The sequence below is a fragment of the Anabas testudineus genome, chromosome 16, assembly GCF_900324465.2.
Source record: "Anabas testudineus chromosome 16, fAnaTes1.2, whole genome shotgun sequence".
Taxonomy (NCBI): Eukaryota; Metazoa; Chordata; class Actinopteri; order Anabantiformes; family Anabantidae; genus Anabas; species Anabas testudineus.
Window position 1 is genome coordinate 7705187 of NC_046625.1, and position 20679 is coordinate 7725865.

Genomic DNA, 20679 nt, shown 5'->3' on the forward strand with positions numbered 1-20679 from the left:
TAACAAGGAAATAAGACATATTAAAATGGTGCATTCTGGATTAAATCAGCTTCATAGAAAAGCTTTTCCTAACTCTCAGTAGAGAGGCGCCTGGACAACCTGAAACACTGGTGGATAAGTTTCTCTGATCTGTGCTGTGTCCGTTTCTATGATTTGTGATATTAAGTGACTAACTCTTTGCTAATTCGTGTGTTTTCCGACTCCACAAGGGGTCGTTGTGGGAGTGATGAGATGACAAGTCACCTGTGAAACGTCATTTAGTTGTAGTATTCACAAGGGTGGAGCTGCAGCTTCCATTCATAAAAAAGAGACGGAATGAATGGTTACTGATATTCAATTTCATTTCCACCTATAAATTTAACTATTTCGACTCATACATTTCTCTCCCTCATACAGGCTGGACTGTTTAAAACATACATATAGAAACAAAAACGAATCGGACATACCCTTATTATATCTTTAAAATCTAAAATCATATTTCGATTCATATTTTATAAAGATTTTTTTTTTTACCATAATTGAATTGTGTTCATTCTTACCTTTTTAAAAACAGCGAACAATAAGGCTAATTGTGCTTTTAGTTGTATTTAATTCTAATTAAGCAAATAGTTTCGATTCATTAGACTATAAAATAACATTTTTATTCCATCGGATTTAAACTCTTTCACTTTTGCATGCTTTAATGATTATATTCCTCTGTCTTTGATTCATCCATCACTCCACAAGGACACGAGTCAACATCTTAACATGGTGTGATCAATCACTATCGATCCACGAATTCGTTTGAGCAGCTTGGCTTGGCTTCATGTTGTCACCTTGTCCTGTGGGTTGTTTTTACAAACTGTTTTCTCCCCCTCTAGCTGAAGTCCGCTTTCGTTTTCCTCAACTTTAACGCATCACCTCGGTGGTTTGAATTCATTTAACTGTGCCTACTCTGCTGTGAAAAACGCTGGACCACTGAAAGCCTGCATGTTGGGAAAGATCACAAAGAAGGAAATACATAAGGGCCACATGACGAGAGGAAAGATGCTGCAGATAACATGCAGAATTAGATCTGTGTAGGTTTAGATTTAAGTGCAAAAATTAAGAATCAACCAATTTTAGAGTCATAATTTAAACCCTTTCTACATATTATATGCTTTATACAAAATATTTTCAGTTCTTCAAATAAAGCACTTTGCAATTTGATATATTTGTGGCACAGTGCAGCTGCAGTAGTAAATTCTTGAGGTGACTGATCATACAGTTAAATTATGGAGAGATTAAGACCATTATAAATGAAGCCTATTGATGGTGATGTTAGTCCATCCTCACGTTTTGGGCCCTTCCATCACACAAAAACGCAATCTATCCTTGGGGACTGTACTTGTAGATCACGTGGACATGACCGAGAGTGTGGGGGGTTTGTAGGATGCGACATGGTCATTTGTACCGACCATCAGAGCTGACCACTGCGGGGGAGCGAAAAACGCGTTTCAGTAAAGAAAAAGAAAAACGGACACCGCAGCAGCCAACAGTGGGAATCAACCGGCCCACAAACCACAAACATGGCAGAAGGTATGTTGGGATCTTTTGGGGAGTTATCTTTGGGAATGGTTAAGTGGTTTCTGGAGGGGCAGGGTTTCCTTGCATTGTTTTTGAGGGTTTTTTTTTTTTTTTTTTTTTTGAAGGGGGGGTGTCTTCAGCAAAAAAAAGTGACCCCCCCACCTCTCATTGTTTAGGGGGAATAGGTTGCCAGCCCCCTTTTGTTTACCTCCCTCTCCTGCTGTCCCTCTCACTGCGCAGCTTCTGCTTTTCAAAGCATTTTGCATGAAAGTGGCAATCTGTGCGGATTACCCAGCTTGAAGACCAAAAAAAAAAAAAAAGGAGGATACTGTAGCTTGGGTGCTGATTTTGACTCAAGGTTCAACTGAAGACATGGGCTCCGTTTCGAACCAGGATTTCCCAGGTTGAGTTTGAACAAGTTCATTAAGTTGTTTTCTTTCGGCCTGTCTGTCTGATTGTAACGGCACGTTTTAAGGCATTGTTCACACACGTGATGTGGAGTCCGTGTGTCTGTCGCATTAAACGCTGTTTGGAGGTTTGAACATCATGCCGAGTTCAGGATCACTGGTTTTGCGTAAATCGTGGCGCGTTTCCAAACATTGCTGCACATTTATCTTTAACCAAACCGGCTCTTCTTCAAAGGGATGTTAACACAAAAATACAACCTACGCTTGTTGATGTTTGCATTCATCGATTCGTATTGATTATTGATGCAGCAACGTGAGAGAAGAAACGTCTTCCAGTTTTCAAACCTTAAAGAAATGTTGCCCTTTGGAAGCAATGCATGCTTTTCACCCACTTCTCTCTTTGCAACAGCATGTGCCGCACTTCTGTAAGAGTACATACACTTTTCATTGCAGGAGTGTGTAAGACCGAGGAGGATGAGGGACCGAGTACCGAGGAGGATTCACAGTCTTTCCACGGGGTCGGAGTGTGTAAATGGTTCAACGTCCGCATGGGTTTCGGGTTCCTGTCCATGACCAACCGGGAGGGAGTGCCACTGGACGAGCCGGTTGATGTATTCGTCCACCAGGTAGGATGCTCATCTCATGACTTAAACAAACACGCAGCACCTGCCAACTCGACTTTAACTCGATTAACGTCGTGAAACTGAAAAGAAAAGTGAACATTTCTGAAAACAGACTTCAGACAGTCTCTAAACTCCAGCCACAGCCACACACCTGTTTCCAATGCAGCTTAATTAACTGAGGGTTTTTCATGGAACAGCGATCAGTTTTAAGTTAAAACAAAAAAATGCATATAAATATAGGAGAAAAACTTAAAAGAGATAAGAAAATTATTAGGAGGGGGTTTAAATACTGCTTAACGTTAATGACACTGCAACATAAAAAGTGATATATTCGTGATAGGTGTTGCTCCTTCATGAGAGAAACCGAGCTGCAGGCCTCCCTCCTGCTTTATAGTGGCAAAGAGATGAAGAAATTAATGTTTCATAATTTACTAGGTTAAAATCTGAGCTTTGATGATGCATTTATATGTATTCGTTCACTTTAGTGGTTCGGAAATTATGACAATGTCCTATTTTGCCATTTAATTTAGGACTCAATTTACCTCTGAAGCAACACACAAATTATTATCTGGTGGCATTTACCTCTGGATTTAATAGAAAACATTTAACATAGGTAAAAAATATTTTAAATATTCTTCCGAAATTGTTATGCTTTTGGATAAATGTTGTTTTTTACATTCAGTGCTGCTCCTGAAATTAACAGTTTCTTGGCCAAACACATTTCATTCTCCACTTGAGGTTTTATTGTTTATTTCTCCAGGTTTGACCAAACCCTTGATCCACCTTTAAGTGGTGATGGTGAAGTGGGAAGTAGGGATAGTGAGGTGGGGGTGTGCTTCCCTCCTTCTCAGGCGAGTGCTGTCTCATAAGATAAAGGCTTAGCATGTGAATGAGAGTCCCCACTAAGCTGCTCATTCACCTCAGAGTTCCTGTCATAAAGTGAGGCACTTTGCTGTCTGCTCAACCCCCTCTGTGTGTGTGGCACTTTTTTACACTACAGCTTTAAAGAACAAAGGAGAGCTCAGGTTTTATTCTAGGTACATTTCCTTGTCCACACCTTGTCCTTCGTCTGTGGGGACATATGTCAAGCAAAGTTACATTTTTAAAGGTTTAACCTTGTTTCGTTTAAAGAGATCAATATAACATATGCCTATCATACATATTTGCATGTTTTCACACTCAAGCAACTCTTAGTCGTTTCTGCTCTCATGCCATGTACTTTCTGCTGCTGCTGATGATGCATACAGAGATTTAATTGCTCTGTTGAACAGTTGTAACAGAAATATTGTTTGACTATACACAGGAAGCTGCTACTTGATTAGTCATTTTGCAAACCAAACCTGAGTTTAAGTGGGGAGATTTCTACTCCAGCAGTAGTAATCTTAAATTAATTTAGAAAGGAGTGGGTGGTGGCAGAGGTTTAATGCCAACTGCCATCACATGCTGCTTTAAAAATTCATTGTCGGGTCTAAAACCTTGTGCCTCCTTGCCTCTAGATAAGGGAGGCTCAAATTGACATAGAAATGTTGCAACACTCACAGACTCACTTAAGCAACACCCTCAAACTACAACCGGTCTCATTCTATCTATAAGAAATGCGTAACCAATTACTGATTTCCATCTCTGTCACTAGAAATGTTAGGCACACGTGTCAGTGATGGATGTATAGCGGTTATGGCAACGGAACAGACCTCAGCCCTAAAATTAGTGGCCGCGTGTCGAGGAAAATAACTCCCAGGGTACACTGGCCTTTGTGCAGGTGGACAATAGAGCCATGCATCTGAATGAAGCGCCCCTCAGCCGTGACCGAGCCCCTCTTTCACTCAGCAACAGTCCTGCTATTGTCCTTCGCTGTTCTGATGTCTTTCTCTGCCTCACTTTACTTCTAGACACATTCTAGACAAAGTTTACAGTAGACTCCACTAACAACACCTTAATCTCAGGGCTGTTGTACTAAAAGACCCCACCGTGGTGGTTAGAGGCTCCACCAAAGGTTACTATCAATCCTGGCTTCCTTGCTGTTCAGCAGATGTTCAGTTGTGGGTAAAGTTGCAGGATTAAATAAAATAGCAGAAGGTGTTGTTAGTTTCCCCCTCATTAGAACCACTTATTATGTTTGTAATGATTCCAACATAAATTTTGAGGAAGTGTTCTTACTGAGTGATTAATCTCAAGGTTTACTACTTTTATCTTTTAAATTATAACCTGCCTTGAAGGATTGTCTTGTTGGATTTTGTTAAAGCAGAACCGAGGCCTTTCTCACAATAAACCTTGTGCTTTGAGAATAAGTGAGTCCTGGTGGTTTTGGCAAAGGCTGAGTGCTGCTCATAACTGATAGATGAATGTAACTTTACTCAAAAATCAAAGAAAGAAAACAGGATTAACGTCTATAAAAACAAACCTGCTTTGTCACGATCTTTTCTCCTATCTCAAAAGTTTACGGTAGCTGTGACAATTTAATCTCACAGTCCCAGTAAGGGAATTTTAGAGAGGGGTTTCCCATGTTGTGTTAGCAAGTCTGAGGGTTTTATCATCAAAACCACACCACACCTTCCCTTCCTTCATCCCCCTTTCTTTCTTTTGAAACATTTCTAGCAAGATGCTAGTATGAACAGGAACATTCCTAAAGGTCACTTCAGGTGAACATTGTTTGAATGAAAAGGTAGATAAGTAAAAGGTAGGTTCTAGTTTACTCTCAACATATTCTACTAGTTCAATTGATGTTCTATTGAATAATTAAGCTAACGCACCTTTTCAGTGTTTCTACCAAATGAAATCACCACAAAATAAAAAACACACATTCAAGCACTGATATCAAAGGGAGATATCAATCATTTGTGGCTTCCCTCAACTTTTATCTTCCAAGTCTTTCTGCCAAACAGCTATGCATGGAATGTCACCCTGACCCCCAACCTCCAAGAGAAGCCATGTTGCCTTCTCACCCCACCCCCAACCTGAGTACTAACCCCTGCATCCTGCAGTTTAGGGTTAGTGATGGTGGTCAGTGTGTTAGTGGAGCTTTGTGATGTGGGTGGGAAGAGGCAAGGGGGTTGGGGCAGCAGTGTGGAATGCTGTTCCTCTGGAGGGGGATGGGATGAAGGTTATCCTCATCAGGTTTACCACTCAAACACAGCAAAAAGACAAAGCAGCATTAAGACAATAGTGCCTTTTATGCATTGCTGTGTGTGCACAAACTGTGGGGTAGAGTGGGAACAGCAAGCTTTGTGGTGTAGATCAGGTCAAGGGTATGAAATCATTTCCAAAGCTTTGAGTGTTCCCAGAAGCATGGTGACATCAGTAATTGTGAAATGGAAGAGGGACTCTTCATAGAGCTGGTTGTCTGGCCAAACTGAATATCCAAGTTAAGACAGGCCTTGGCCAATGAGGTTACTAAAACAGAGCTTTAGAAGTGTTCTGCACGCATGGGAGAACCTACTGGAAGTACAACCATCTCAGCATGGGTCCATTATGAACAGTTCAAATCAATCAGACCATTATACTGTATAGTACCATAGTATGGTATATAGAGGACTTATGGAATATCTAGAAGCTAGCCACTTTAAGAAAAAGGCATGTGATCCGGATATCATTCATTTGGTGAAGCATAGTGGTGGTAGCATTATGCTCTAGAGGTGCCTCACATTGGCAGAGACAGGTAAATGACTTAAGAGCTGAGGGAAGAATGAATGAAGCTAGAGAGTATGACATTAAACACTTTTCTGATCAAAACATTTTAGCTTGGTATGTATCACAGCAAATACAACTTTGCAGTGTATTTGCCAAATTAATGCTGGGAAGGATGTCAGCAGATCAGTTGTTATGGCAGGGTTAGTGGTTTGATGTCCAGTTACTCCTGGTCACATGTGGAGGTGTTGTTGGACAAGAAGCCAAAACACCATAGTTGTAGCACTGTCATCAACTGCTTGGCAGCTATCAAACAACATTTTTTTCAAGGGGGTCTAAAATATCTCATTTAAACATGAGTGTGTGATTCCTGGATGTGAAATGCAGATATACTCACTACACATGAGAACATTAGTTCTCATGTTTCAGATGTGAGGTTATGGCTTATAGCAGTCAAATACCCAAAGTACAGCATCAACTTGTTGGAGGAGTTATGTGTGTACAGTGATAATCTCACTGTAAACAAAGAGATCTCAATACATGGACAAAGACTAAAGTTATTGCAAACTCGCTAAACGGTAGAGTTACTTCTTTGCTTTCTGCAGTTTACCAACTTGACGAAGGGAAAAAGGCTCTGAAGTGTTGTCATATAGTGAAATCTGTCCTCCAAACTCAACAAAATAACATACATTCACAATTCAATGGAACCTTCAAAATTATGACACACTTTTCTGTGGCCAACAGTAATGTACCTGAAATGCACACAGCATGTGTTGTACCGAAAACCATTGCAATTGCAAAGTGATTGATTTCCTCTTTAAAATACATTTGTAGAAACTTTGCCAATATGAGCTATAGATTTATAGGTAAACCAAGAAAGGGACTGGTCAGAGTACTTTCTGAAGCCCCATCAGGTAGGACACAATGATCACATTAAAATTCCAGAAGCTGATAAGTGCTTTCTGCCTCTGATGGTATCACTCAGTCAAGAAACAGTTGGTTTATTCTCAAGGGTCAAAGTCTCCACCAGCTCATAGAGCCTGTACCAACATATCAACTCAGTGTGGAGCTGATTTAATGTTATAACATCATACATATAAAATATGTCATTAAATACATGCCATTAATACATATTCCTTGTATTGTTTGATTGGGAAAAGAATGACACATTGATTCATCCCTCTGCCATGAGGCATAAAATCCTCTTTGTGTAACTACCACAAAGTAAAGGGCTCTGTTCTGTTGTAGCTGAGAGGAGGATGCTGTCTAAACCCCTTTGAATCCTGGACAATCCCTTCCACCCACTACACAGTGTGTTGGCTGGACAGAGGAGTATATTCAGCCAAAGACTGGTGAACATTAAGTGCTCCACAGAACGTCACAGGAGATCCTTTCTACCTGTGGCCATCAATCTTTACAAATTCTTCCCCCTCTGTAAAGGGAGGAGGAACTGAAAATTTCTTGTCATATCTATTGTCATTCCACCCTGGACTATAATTATTGACCTATTTTCATCTGTTCTACATGTTCTGTATATATACTTTACATATAGTTTTCTGTATTGGTGTTCTTCTGTATTTCTGTTGGTGTGCAACTGTAACAAGGCAAAACAATTTCCCTCTGTGATTAATAAAGTTTTTTGAATCTTGAATTATTTCCCATACTTTAGTTGCACAACACTGTTGAGTTCCCAAAACATTGAAAAGTTTAAAGCTTAAATCTCATTCTATGTTTCTATTCAGAGTAAGCTGCACATGGAAGGCTTCCGCAGCCTGAAGGAGGGTGAGGCAGTCGAGTTTACCTTCAAGAAGTCCTCAAAGGGCCTGGAGTCACAGCGAGTTACAGGACCTGGTGGCATCCACTGTGTGGGCAGTGAGAGGAGACCCAAAGGCAAAAAAGTTCAGAAGCGACGTTCAAAGGGAGACAGGTAAGCAGGGATGAAATGGTAGAGAACAGGAAAAATGAATGTGTTAATTACTTTTCATTTCCTGTTCTTTCACACAAGGCAAACTGGGAATTGGTTCTTAAAAATAGATGTCACACAAACTATGTAAATCAATTTTTACTTTATTTAATCCTCTCGGCAAATTTGACAAAATGGTGCACCTCATTATTTTTTCTGTTTGCTATTGACGATTGAAAAGTCAGGTCAATCAAAATACCATTTAGTGAGAAATCAAGCAGCAGAATGGCCCTATATAACTCAAACACGACTTTGGATCAAAAAGGTGATTTGTATTAAAGAAGTTGAAACTATAGTAAATGTAACAACTGTAAAATATTTAATACATTTATTTTTATATATATATTTCATCATTTTTCAGATATTTCAACAGGGTGTAAAATAGCTCATTTAGCTTTAGAAATATGTACATTTTCTAAACCTGTATAAAATCTCTATCCATTTATCTAAAAACAATATAAATCACCACATTTGGAGATATATGGTTTTCCCTACATCAAGGAGCTGTTGTTTGATAGCGCAGCAGTCCACGAACAATCGTTGTTGTGTCCAGTTTGGTTCAGATACACAATGGTGTTTTAGTTTCTCCCCATTTTCCTTCCTCTTTCAACCCCCAACCCCCACCTCTAACCCTACCAAGGGTCACAGCAGCAGGCTTGATGTGTGACCTTGATCAATAACTGTTTAAATCTGCTGACCCCAAGTGAATTCACACCCGCTCACCCTGTCCTTCTCCATCTTCCTAAACCATCATAGCAATATGATTTGTAACTCTAAAACCAAATTAATAATTCAAAATTCACAATTGAAGAACACAAGCAATCTACCTAAATAGATCCACAACTCCAACATATTCCTCTCTTTAAAGAATGAGGGGGAAAAGGCATTTTTACCAATGATTGATAGTCTACTTCATAGGACAGGAGTGACCTTAAGAATGTCTTAGATGCTGCAGGAACACAAATACAACTGCAAAAGTAACAAATGCAATCAGTCTAACTAACTAGATGCAATTAATTTCAGTCCAGATCCTGTAAAAGATTTTTTTATAAAAAGAAAGAAAAAAAACTACATTTATTCTGGAAAAATGTTCATTCCTGAGACATTTCCTCCAAAGATCTAAAGGTTTCATTCAAAGGCAGCAATGTTGCCTTTGCATGGAAACTATTCCCAGTAGAGGTAAAAACAGCTCAGGGAGTTAGATTTTCAGGTCATTCTTCAAATATCAATGTAGTCCCCCCCTGTCAGCTGTGATTAGACTGACAGAGTAGTCAGTGTGAGAACAGAGATCATTACCACCTCAAACAGTCCTGAGAGGCTCGCTGTGGTTTGATAACTCTCCCTCGACCACACTGATCCATGGACAAGATATCATTCCCCTCTAGCGTATGTCATTATGCAACACGGGATGTTGGTTCATGGATTTATGCACGATTGATTATATTTATATCCAATAGACATCTTTAAGACAGTAGTAAACATTATCATGTTTCTTTATAGGTTTTGCCCCTGGCTTCATGCTTTGCTATCAGTGTAAACCACTTTTGTTCAGTTCATATTTCATAGACCACCTTTGTCAGTGTGCATATATATATATGAGTGAAGGGGAGGAAAAAGCTTCCTATCCATTTAATTGATAACAGATGCAAAAGCCCAGGCAAAGGGGTGAAGGGTCACTGTTGTCATGGCAACTATGTATGAGTAAATGGAAAAGGGTGGGGGGCAGGGATGGGATTGGGGTTAGAGAACTGCGTAGAAGGTTGGGGGGTCAGGGTTCAGAGGTCATTGCTGCAGTTTTTTTAGACAAAGAGACCACTTCCCCTTCCCTCCTGATGGATACTGATGAAGAGAGGTCTTGTTTTGTGATGGTATAGACCTTGACACCACCCCAGCAGCCACTGCTACAAAGCCACACTGACCCCTTGGTACAAACCTCATCTGCTGCTACAATGGTAGCAGGGACACAGCAGTGGCACAGATATACCACCTTACGCCTACCACCCATCTGTTTTCCGCCCCCTTCCCCTGCACACGTGGCCATTCTATAGACTACATATGGACAGAGGTAGCTGATGGCACGCCTAATGGCTCCACTGACCACCCATTGCATTCATTTCTAAAGTTCAATGCCGCTCAAACGGATGTCTTGGTTTGATACAATAGAATTGAACAGGAAGTTTTTAGCATTGACAAATATGACAATCTTTTTGTTGTATCTGAGCTAGTATGTGCCATCAGGTCCACTGCACATTAGGAGTCCTGCCACTTGACTTTTCCAATAATGTACAACTACACAGTTCTGCTTTTACAAAATGCAAACGAGAATCATAATACGTAACTTTTAGTTATTGTTTTATAGTATAGGTCAATGTACAAAGCACAGATAGTGCCTTGATATGACCTGGAGTGCCCCTACAAGATTTAAGATAAAATGCAAACTAAACTTCCAGGTAAAATGTTGCCATCTAGTGGGGAAACAGCTACAAGTAAAAGGCCGCTACCACTCAAAAATGTGCTTCAGTCATCGTTTACTTGTGTTAGAGCTTCACTGTACAGAATTGAGAATGTGCAGGGTTTTAAATTGAAGGCTGAAGGAGGGAAGTTTATTTGTGGTTAATCTTCAATTTAAGTTAAAGATAATACACATATAATGGTCACTTATGGACATCACAACCAGTTCCCAGTTCCCACCAGTTTTTGGTTCTAGATTATTTAGGTTTAGTTTATTTTGCAGGATTATTATTTTTTTATATAATTTCCTGACCTGCAGTGAACAGTGCTCTGAACACCTATATAAGCATTGACAGTCCAACCTCCAGAATCATAGATGAATTCCTCCCATCTATTGAATCAAAAGGGCATTTAAATCATAACTTGTCTCATTCTGCTCCTTCAACCTCTTCACTGTTGGAGGTCCTGTAGAGCTTTACCACTACAATTCAGTGTTTTTTCGGCCTCCTAGTATTTAATTCCTGGTTTGTTTTACATGCTGCTCTTTCATTGTCTAGACATACTGTAATTATTACAGTATATTATTATACTGTAATAATATAATTACAGTAATAATACTGTAATTATTATATTATTATTTTGCAGGTGCAGCTCACCTACTCTATTTAGGGGCAGTTCTAGGATTTCATCCTTAAGAGGGCTTAGCCCTCACTACTGTATAATATCACTACTGATGTTAATCTCTGTTAGTGTATTAATAAGGAATATTAGCAGAGAACGTTAGTTAGAGAATGTTAGTTTTTGGCACATCATGGCACACTTTTATTGTCATTTGACTAGGATGGGAAACGTACTATACAACATTTATAACAGTTGTAGATATTGGAATGTTCTGTCAATTTTTATATTATTGATTTATACAGTGTTTTAATTTGGGAGGCAAATAAACAGCATAAACTAGCAACTCTTTTTACCCATCTGCCAAACTGGACACCCACATTCAGAAAGGGGAAGATACCACAGAATTGCAAAAAAAAAAAGGAAAACCTTTGGAAAAGGAAAAACTTGGATTATTTTTTTTTAAATCAACATGTAATCAACTGCATTTCTTAGTTATATGTATTCTTATTTTAGTAAGTAAAAATTATACTATCAAGAAATTTTGATAGTTGATCCTTTTGGGAGTAAAATGACAGACAGGCCTAGAGGGTCTAGAACCAACCCTGACTCTATTACTGCTCTATTAGACACCACGTTATGCAAGCATAGCATTTGGAATAAAGTCTACAAACTGATCACTCATTATTTTTATTTTTATTTGTACCAAATTACATAGTAGTTTCTTGGAAACAGATTTTGACCTTTTTGAAGCAGTCATTTGCAATCAAATCAATGAATCATCTCTGCAGTTCCTCTCAGCTACAAAGAATTGTCTATTCACCTTTGGCCCATTACTTTGTTTTGCCAGCAACTTTACTTTTAGTTCACAATTGATGTCAACACCTTTGCGGTGTCTCATAAATAAAGTAAGTGACGTTCTGGTAAACATAGCAGAGCATTTAGCAGCTTAACACCCAGATAATTCCCTCAGAAATAAGTCAAAATGATTAGATTCAAGCATGGACTTTTTCCAATTATATCCATTGTTGCAGGTTTATTTACATCTTAAACCTTCCTCCTTACTGAATGCTCTTTGCTCTTCTAGGTGCTACAACTGTGGAGGTCTAGACCATCACGCCAAAGAGTGCAAGTTGCCACCCCAACCCAAGAAGTGCCATTTCTGCCAGAGCATCGACCACATGGTTGCCAACTGCCCAATCAAAGCACAACAGTCCTCACCAGGTTCTCAGGGAAAACCATCTTCTGTGAAAGGAGACGAGGAGGAGCACAGCCACTCTGCACTCCCCCCGAAGACGTCTGATTAAACGAGAAATGGGGTAACAGAGATGCAGGGGAAGCACATAGTCCAATCAAACTGCTTTAATGGAGGGATGGGATACACAGTCCCCTTCCACCAGTTAAAGCTCCTTTTGGCACTAGCTCAGGTTATAAATTGCTCATGAAGAATGTTGCTCAAGTTTTCTTTTTTTCTTTGTTTTCATTTGCTGTGATACTCAGGAATAGTGCTGTATTATTGCACTCAGTACGCTTTCTAAATGTATAAATCACTGCCATTTATGAGGGGAATGAGATTACAGTGAGCAATGCCATATAACGGATTATCTTAATACGTTTTTGTAGAATCAGCATTTTCGTTTATGTAACACTGTGTCTCTTCCGTGGGCATTATACCTCATTCTTTTGTAATAGTGTGTTTAGTACAGAGCTACAATTTACTGCCTTACCATTTTATCTCTTCCTATACCTCACTATCTTACAAGGGAGAGACACAGCAGTTAGTACCTCTATAATCAAAGTTAGTTTGCATATCAAATGGGGTTGGGTTCATGAAAACACATGGGATGGGTTTTAGGGTATAGCTATAGGCAATGTATTGGCTTATGCTGATATTGCAACTGACATCCAGTTTTCCTGGGGCCAAATGAATGTTAGACCAGAAGCATTTTCAAGCTTTTGGTCTTTTTTTTTTTTTTTTTTTTTGTCATTTCATTATTTTCATCCAGTGTGTTGCAGACTGTCTAAAGGAACACAGTCTACCTCATTGGTGCATGTTTGGTCTGCTACTAAAGCTATCTAATTGTTTAAAAACTAATTATTCTCATGATACACCTTGGGAGGTTGAAGTGATGGTATACTTTGAGCACTACAGTATTAACACAAAATTGACATCAGTTGTAATGATTCCTCAAAGAGTAGCTTAACACCGCCCCGAAAAGCTTTTGCTGAGCTCAGTTGGTTAAAATTTGGACATTGTTACAGCAGAAAAGCAAATTTTCCCCAGATCCACAACATTCTCACAGTCTTTCAAACACTCTTGCAAGGGTGCTTGAGAAGCTTTTTGATCATCACTTCTGCTGTGATCTGCATGGTACTATAGCTTCATGAATCAAAGCTACTCAAAGTGCAGAAAACATGGAAGCAGGACAATGCAAATTATTAGACTGCTTCACCAGTCAAATAATCTGGAAAGCCCTGCTTCTATAGAGGCTAGCAAAACTGTTCAGCCTGGTGTTAACTTACTCTTCAATCTTTCTAGGAGCTTGATGGATTATCTTTGCGACTCACCATCTGTTGTATATTCTGATTTTTAATAGCTGATTTATGAAAACTGCTGCTTTATAATTACCTCTACTTGGATTTGATAGAATTCCAACAAATGGCAAATGCTAAAACTTAATGCATTTACAACATAACGTCTAATAATATACTTGATCTGGACTGAGTTACTGAGGGGTCCAGCTAGCTCTCCTCTAAATACTTGAATAACATAAGGCAGAATCAGACATGATGTTGCCAGTGGAAAGGCTGGTGTTTTTGTTTATATCTAATATGATCCATTTCTAGGTAGTTTATTTAAGACATTACCTCCCTATAACCCTTAGTAGGGTAATAGTTCAGGAACACCAAGCCTGCACGGAGGAGCATGTAGAACTAGCTAGCTAATCAGCATTTTACTCCCGTTTTACAGGAGAAGCTGACAAGTCTTTTACACCCAATTAATATATATGTAAAATTATTCTAAAGCCTTTAAAAAAATCAAACTTGTTATTTATTTTCATCAAAGAGTGCTGCAGCTTCTCCTTCTGCTCCTGTTGAAGCCTCTCAGCAATGAATGTTCGATTAGACATCAGAAAACTGCCAAATGTCATTCAAACCTGCTTATGAGTTGAATATATTTGGGTTACACTTTTTTAACATCAAGTAACTCATATTACTTATGTACATATGTGCTTAAAAAAATCATGGTTCTTAATAATCCAATGCACTGACTACAGTATAGTGTAACAGTAATATATAGCAGCACAAGAGTACCAATATCCAGTACATAGTGTACAGGTACATAGTACTATGAGGACTGATGTAAACAGAGATTCTTTTATTTCTTTTGACTTGTATGACTTTTTTTCTATTTTTGTACAAAATGAGTCTTTCAATAGAGAGACCCATTATTATTCCTATCTATGCGAAAACCAATGCAATGTTACTCTGCACTAATCATGTGTAAGATGCATTAATTTTCTTTTTTTTTACATTTAGTTTCATCTCTTTTGAATATATGTTCCATATTTTATATTTTTAGATTTTCCGATACTGCATACGGTTAGTTGCTGGTTTAGAAAAAAAAACTTCTCATAGGCTCATCTCAGGAATTGCCAATCTGAAAACTCAGGGAATACTTCAGATTGATTGAAAGGAGTCGAGGAGTCTTGATTATAGACAAGGTAGGGAATGAGGAGCCAAAGTAAAGTAGGCTTGGTAGTGACTGCTTTTGAATGTCTCAGTGCAACAGTTTCTGGAATTATTCATAAGGAAATACTAAGATTGTCCAAAAAAAAAAACCTACGAATACATCTAAGAATGGTGTGAAACAGTTTATTAAGCTAGTAAATTGATATTTACTAGCTTTTCTTGCACCCAGTGTGATGTTCTTTATATTTTCTCCTCTTTAACATAACTTGCCATGATATGACATAAAGAAAAATGTTCCACTATTATTGTATTTTTCCTCTATAATCGTCGTAGATGGGGATGTAGTAGAATGTTGTTAAAGGGACTGGGGCTAGTAGTATATAATCTGGGGTTGTCTCATCTCAAAACATGGCTGATACTTGGTGTTTCAGACTATCAGTGCTTATGACAAAAAGAATGTGTCATGGATGATGTAATACTCAAACAGGCAGTGTTTATATACATTTTCCAAGTTTTAAAGGTTACATATGCAAACGCTGTTTTGATAATTCCACTCAGGACAAGAAAGGACAGAATGATTGTTAATGTCAGAGCTTGGATTAGGTTGAATGGTTTACTTCTCTTTGCATTTTTATGTTGGACTTACCACTAATGATTACAGTACCAGTATATCCTCTAACTTGAACACTTTCTTTCCCTCAACTGAATAGGGAGACAGAATGACTTTTATTATTCCTGAAACCACTAAATACCTCATCTGCCAAACTCTTTAAAGTGAATCTGTCCCACTTTAGATAAAGTTGAAGGAAAATATTCTGCTGTGATGTTTTCAAAGTATAATTTGGGAACTAAAGTCCACGACGGATGTCTGTTTGACCCCTCAGTGCTGTGTTATTGTGATAATGATTGTCAGGTGTTAGATGGGTTAGATATACCTTGTAAATCCATGAACCTGTGAGGGTAATGTTTGAAGCACATTAAAGCATTTTGTGTCACAATTTGCTTTATGTAACCCTTTTCATCTTGATTGTGACCATCAGCCATTTATTTTGTGGTGTTTTTATTTGATCAGATAAATGGCTAGAGCTACTTCCAAAAGAATGTGCATTTATTACTGATGAATGTATCAATGTTTACTGCCATAAAACTACAATTATCTTGATCGCAGACAATTTGATGGCTAGTCAATTATGAGCAGCATGTAGGCTTTTCAAAGTAATAATGTGATTATGTTTCTATATGTAAATCTGCTCCATTTCCTAATAAATATATGAATAGTCATGTGTGTTTTCATGTATTTTAGAGTCTAATCATAAGATCTGTATTACATCATTATCTTAATATTGTATAAAAGGCCAAATGACAAAGCACAAATATTCCTTTAGAACTATGGGATTATAACTACAGAAGTATTATCAACAAAATGGACTTAAATTAAAAGCTAAAAGGGAAATATATTTGTGTATTTATTTTATATTTGTACACAATGACAAACCAGTACTCGAGCCATTCAGTATTTGAATGTAAAGTAATAATATGCAAGTTGACAGCTGTTAAACAGATATAGCAGAGTAAAAATTTGTGCTGAAACTTAATTTGTTGAGTCAATCGACAAATGGAAAAAAATTGACAACCTTTATAAACTAATCAGTTAAATAATTTAAAGTTCTTTACCAAACATTAGCTTCCTCTTCAAAACATCAAGATATGAATTGTAAATGGAGTATCTTTGAGTTTTGTAAATTAAATTAATTGTAATTCTAAATACAAATGAAGCAATCAGTCATTTAAGAGCTGTAGCAACAAGTGAAGTTGAATATCATGTTCTGAGGATATTTTTAAGCATGATTAAATGTGTTATAAACAGAGTGAGATACGAAAGAAAACATCAGTTCCTGTTTTCACTACAGAAACTGCAAAGTACCGTTGACATGGTTCTAGCTTGTAGCACTGGGTTAATGCTTTTATCCAGCAGGGGCGCTGCTGGATACAAGTACAATCCAACATGGCCGTATGGACAGAGGACTGCTAGCGAAACACAAGGTTCAAATGAGACATATTGCGGCGTAGAGGTGGTGTTTGTGTATTTTGAAGTGAATTCCCGTTACACGATGTGGCTGCCGCTCCACACAGTTTGTTTAAGAGGCCAGACAGCCTGCAGAAGAAGCTTCGTCGGGGCTCTTTTAAAACTGTCGGGCCACAGGGATCATGCTAACGTCTGTCACCTCAGCCATTCAGCCGGACTTTCTGCTCAAACATGCAAGGCACTTCTGTACAGAAAACACGGAGACCCCTGTCAAGTTGTTCAGTAAGAGTGCCCTATTAAACGAACACTAAACATCGTTTATTTTTTCCTGTGAGTGTAATAATTAAAGCTAATATGTGACTAGCTAACAAAGGTTTGGGACTTGTTCCATGGAAAAGCTCAGGGAAACAGCTGTTGGCTGCTCTTAAACGGAGATAAGACAGTTAAAAAGACGTGTATTTACCAAATCAGCTAGTTAATATTCACTATTGAAGTATTTTCTCTTGTTAAACTGACAAATGCAGCTAAAATCACTTCTAATAAAGCCTAAATCTTACCTTTGTGTCGCTTGTTTAAGTTAAATTGAATGCGGCTTTTTCTTCAGCTGTGTTGTGGCGCTCTGTATCGCAGTGAGCTCAGTACTGCCCCCTGGACGTCGGAGGGCGAACGACGCGCACTGGTACTGAAACGCGATTGTAATAAAAATAAAACTGAATTGAATGTGTGTTTCTAGTAAATAATGTTATATAGTCGAAAACAAACCTACGATATCAGAAACGTGAAATTTATTAGTTAAAAACTATGTTTGAAGGAGTAAATCGTAATTAAAATTAACATAGTTTTTTTCTTGAAATTAATTTCTTGTTGTCATCGATGTTTACCCCAAAGAAACACATTATAGAAGCTAGAAACAGTGTTATTTGCACCAAATTTTAATTGATTACAGTTCTCAAACTTGCCAATTAGGTTTATGTCAACTGATCACCTCATTAAGTGATCATTTTCGGCTACAGTTAAACTGACATGTGGAGTGACAGTCAATAATGGCTCAATAACAACTTTTTTGTCCTCCTCCCCCCATAAGAAGTTATTAAAACTTTCCATGACCTTCTCCCACACGGTGGTTGAGGCAGTGGTGAGACATAGGCTACTTTCACATTTACATGCTGAAGTGGCCCAAATCTGACTTAATGTATTTCCAATAAATCAAAAAGAGTCATATAATACACAATACAGCTGTTTTTGAGTTTTGTGTTTTGTTTTTTTCTCGTTGCCAGGTTGGAGGATGTAACTCTGCCCTCTATAGGTGCAAAGGATGTCCTGGTGAAAATGCTGGCAGCACCAATCAACCCATCTGACATTAACATGATTCAAGGTAATCAGTTACATCCACACCAGACCACCGCAATCATACTGTAGTCTAATTTAGTAGCAGCTATACCAACATAGCAAACGTATGCAAGATAACAGGTATATATAACATTATTTTTTTAGGTACTTATGCGATCTTGCCTGACCTCCCAGCTGTTGGAGGCAACGAGGGGGTAGCACAGGTGATAGAGGTGGGCAGCCAGGTTAAGTTTCTTAAAACTGGAGACTGGGTCATCCCGAGAGATGCTGGTCTAGGTATGTTACAAATTACACAAGTGCCTGTCACAATTATGTCTCCCAACATGAATTTGTACCTTTGTGTGAGCAGGGACATGGAGGACAGAGGCAGTCCTAGCTGAGGACGATCTGATCGCAGTACCAAATGATATTTCATTGTTGTCTGCTGCCACACTGGGAGTGAACCCCTGCACTGCCTTCAGGATGCTCTCAGACTTTGAAGATCTTAAGCCTGGTAAACATGTCCACAAGGACAAAACTTTGTTTTTGACCATGTTCACTGTAGAGCAACACAGATGAAACCATCACCCCCCTGTGTTACAAAAAAAACTACTGCCTTGGTTTATGTAGTGGTATATGTATGTATAATAATTTGCGTGGGAAGGAATCCTGCACATTTAAATCCCCATTAGTGTTTATCCTTAATACAAGCATAGCATAAAAACCAGGGATTTCTAGATGTAAGTTTCTGCCTATCTGTTGTCATTTCAGGTGATTCAGTGATTCAGAATGCAGCCAACAGTGGAGTTGGGCAGGCTGTTATACAGATCGCTGCTGCGAGGGGAATAAACACTATCAACGTTATCAGAGACAGGTTAGCTAAGGACACTAACTTTTAAATTAGATAGATTTAGCAACATGTATTTTGTTAATGACTATACTTCTGCTCTCTTGCCTGTTCCTCACTAAATATACATATATAATTAGTACCTTCTCTAGACTGAGTAGCAGTTTTAGTTCTGATTAATGAGTCAGTTTATCAGTAATCCCCTGAAGAGATAAAAGTTTTTTCTTTTTCAAGGATGACACAGAGGTTTCTTTGTTCTAGTATGTATAACTATAATGACAAAACTTCGTGTTTCATGTTGTTTTCCCCTTCAAAGGCCTGAGTTCACACAGCTTTGCGAAAGGCTGAAAGTCATTGGAGCAAGTCATGTCATTAAAGAAGAGACACTGAGGCGGCCTGAGATTAAGGAACTGTTCAAGGTCTGTTAGTCCAAGTATGGCTGTAAAAATAATTGAAGATATGACCCTATCAGTGAATGAACACTGTCCCATTAGGTTTTTGTTTGTTTGTTTTTTCAGACTTGTCCAAAGCCTAAACTAGCATTAAATGGAGTTGGAGGCAAGAGTGCAACAGAACTTCTCCGTCATCTAAAGTGAAGATTTTGAATAATATATGAATATTTAATGCAGCTTCCTTCACTTGCAAAAACAAGGCAATCATAAAATGTCTGATTTATTGTAGGGTTGGAGGATCCATGGTGACATATGGTGGGATGGCCAAACAGCCAGTTACTGTCCCTGTGGTAAGATAAAACCTGCTATTTGTGTAGCAAATTTAAAGAAACTGTTCAAAATTGTGAGACACTCCTGTTTACCTGATACCACTCTGTGTGGTAAACCTAAAACTTACAGTCTCCGTCTTATTAAGTTGGCTAAGCACAAATGCAGATGTTGTTACCTTTAGACAGAACCAGGCTGGCTGTTTCTTTCTGATGGAAGTCTTTATGCAATATCACAGCTGGTGGTACTTTTATATTTACCATACAGTCATTAATCTTCTCATCCAACTCTGTGTATGAACAAAACTGTTAAACTATTGCTTTCATTTCATAGACAATATTTTCTTACTACGCTTACTAAACCTTCTACAGAGTGCTCTTATTTTTAAAGATGTGAAGGTTCGGGGATTTTGGGTCACACAGTGGAAGAGAGATCATTCACATGGTGAGTCCATACCTGTTTCATGACATAATTAAGATAAGAATTTCTACATTTTATTGCATAAATGAATTTCTACTATGTACTTCTCTTAGATGGAACAGCATTCAGAACCATGCTGGATGAACTGTGCTCCCTCATCCAGCAGGGAAAGCTGACAGCTCCTGTTTGTGCTCAGGTGGGATTCCAAGACTACAACAGAGCACTGGAGTCGGCTTTGCAGCCTTTCACCTCTGCTAAACAGGTTCTGATTATGTGAAAAGAGTGCTCTCATCACCTAATCACTACACTGTCTTAACTTGGATGTGTGAACTGTGTAATCTTTCAGTGCAATACACAGCCCAGGAACATAACTTAATAAACGTGTGCTCATAACAGGCTCAAAGTCTAGTGTTT

General features: G+C 38.4%; 2 protein-coding genes across 3 annotated transcripts; both read left to right on the top strand.

Annotated features, from left to right (window-relative positions):
* Positions 1–1547: 1547 nt before the first annotated feature.
* Positions 1548–12660, top strand: si:ch1073-284b18.2 (protein lin-28 homolog A). The gene is made up of 4 exons (XM_026371257.1): positions 1548–1557; positions 2406–2578; positions 7942–8126; positions 12319–12660. The coding sequence occupies exons 1-4, from the start codon at positions 1548–1550 to the stop codon at positions 12536–12538; spliced, it is 588 nt and encodes a 195-aa protein (XP_026227042.1). The 3' UTR covers positions 12539–12660.
* Positions 12661–16470: 3810 nt separating this feature from the next.
* Positions 16471–20662, top strand: mecr (mitochondrial trans-2-enoyl-CoA reductase). Of its 2 annotated transcripts, XM_026371251.1 has the most exons (11): positions 16471–17232; positions 17555–17629; positions 18228–18325; positions 18445–18576; positions 18650–18793; positions 19051–19153; positions 19443–19545; positions 19645–19718; positions 19808–19868; positions 20217–20289; positions 20379–20662. In XM_026371251.1, exons 1-11 carry the CDS (start codon positions 16769–16771, stop codon positions 20540–20542), a joined length of 1491 nt encoding a protein of 496 aa, XP_026227036.1. In that variant the 5' UTR covers positions 16471–16768; the 3' UTR covers positions 20543–20662. The 2 variants fall into 2 exon arrangements, with proteins under 2 accessions (XP_026227036.1, XP_026227037.1); XM_026371252.1 differs by lacking the exon at positions 17555–17629.
* The last annotated feature ends 17 nt before the right edge of the window (positions 20663–20679 follow it).

Excerpts from the sequence above, each read along its gene's own strand:
- si:ch1073-284b18.2 (XM_026371257.1), top strand. Across the intron at positions 2,579-7,941 it reads TTGATGTATTCGTCCACCAG|AGTAAGCTGCACATGGAAGG; the intron begins GTAGGATGCTCA and ends GTTTCTATTCAG. Across the intron at positions 8,127-12,318 it reads CGACGTTCAAAGGGAGACAG|GTGCTACAACTGTGGAGGTC; the intron begins GTAAGCAGGGAT and ends TTGCTCTTCTAG.
- mecr (XM_026371251.1), top strand. The coding sequence starts at position 16,769 with ATGATTAAATGTGTTATAAACAGAGTGAGATACGAAAGAAAACATCAG. Across the intron at positions 18,577-18,649 it reads CCCGAGAGATGCTGGTCTAG|GGACATGGAGGACAGAGGCA; the intron begins GTATGTTACAAA and ends TTGTGTGAGCAG. Across the intron at positions 19,869-20,216 it reads AGCCAGTTACTGTCCCTGTG|AGTGCTCTTATTTTTAAAGA; the intron begins GTAAGATAAAAC and ends AACCTTCTACAG.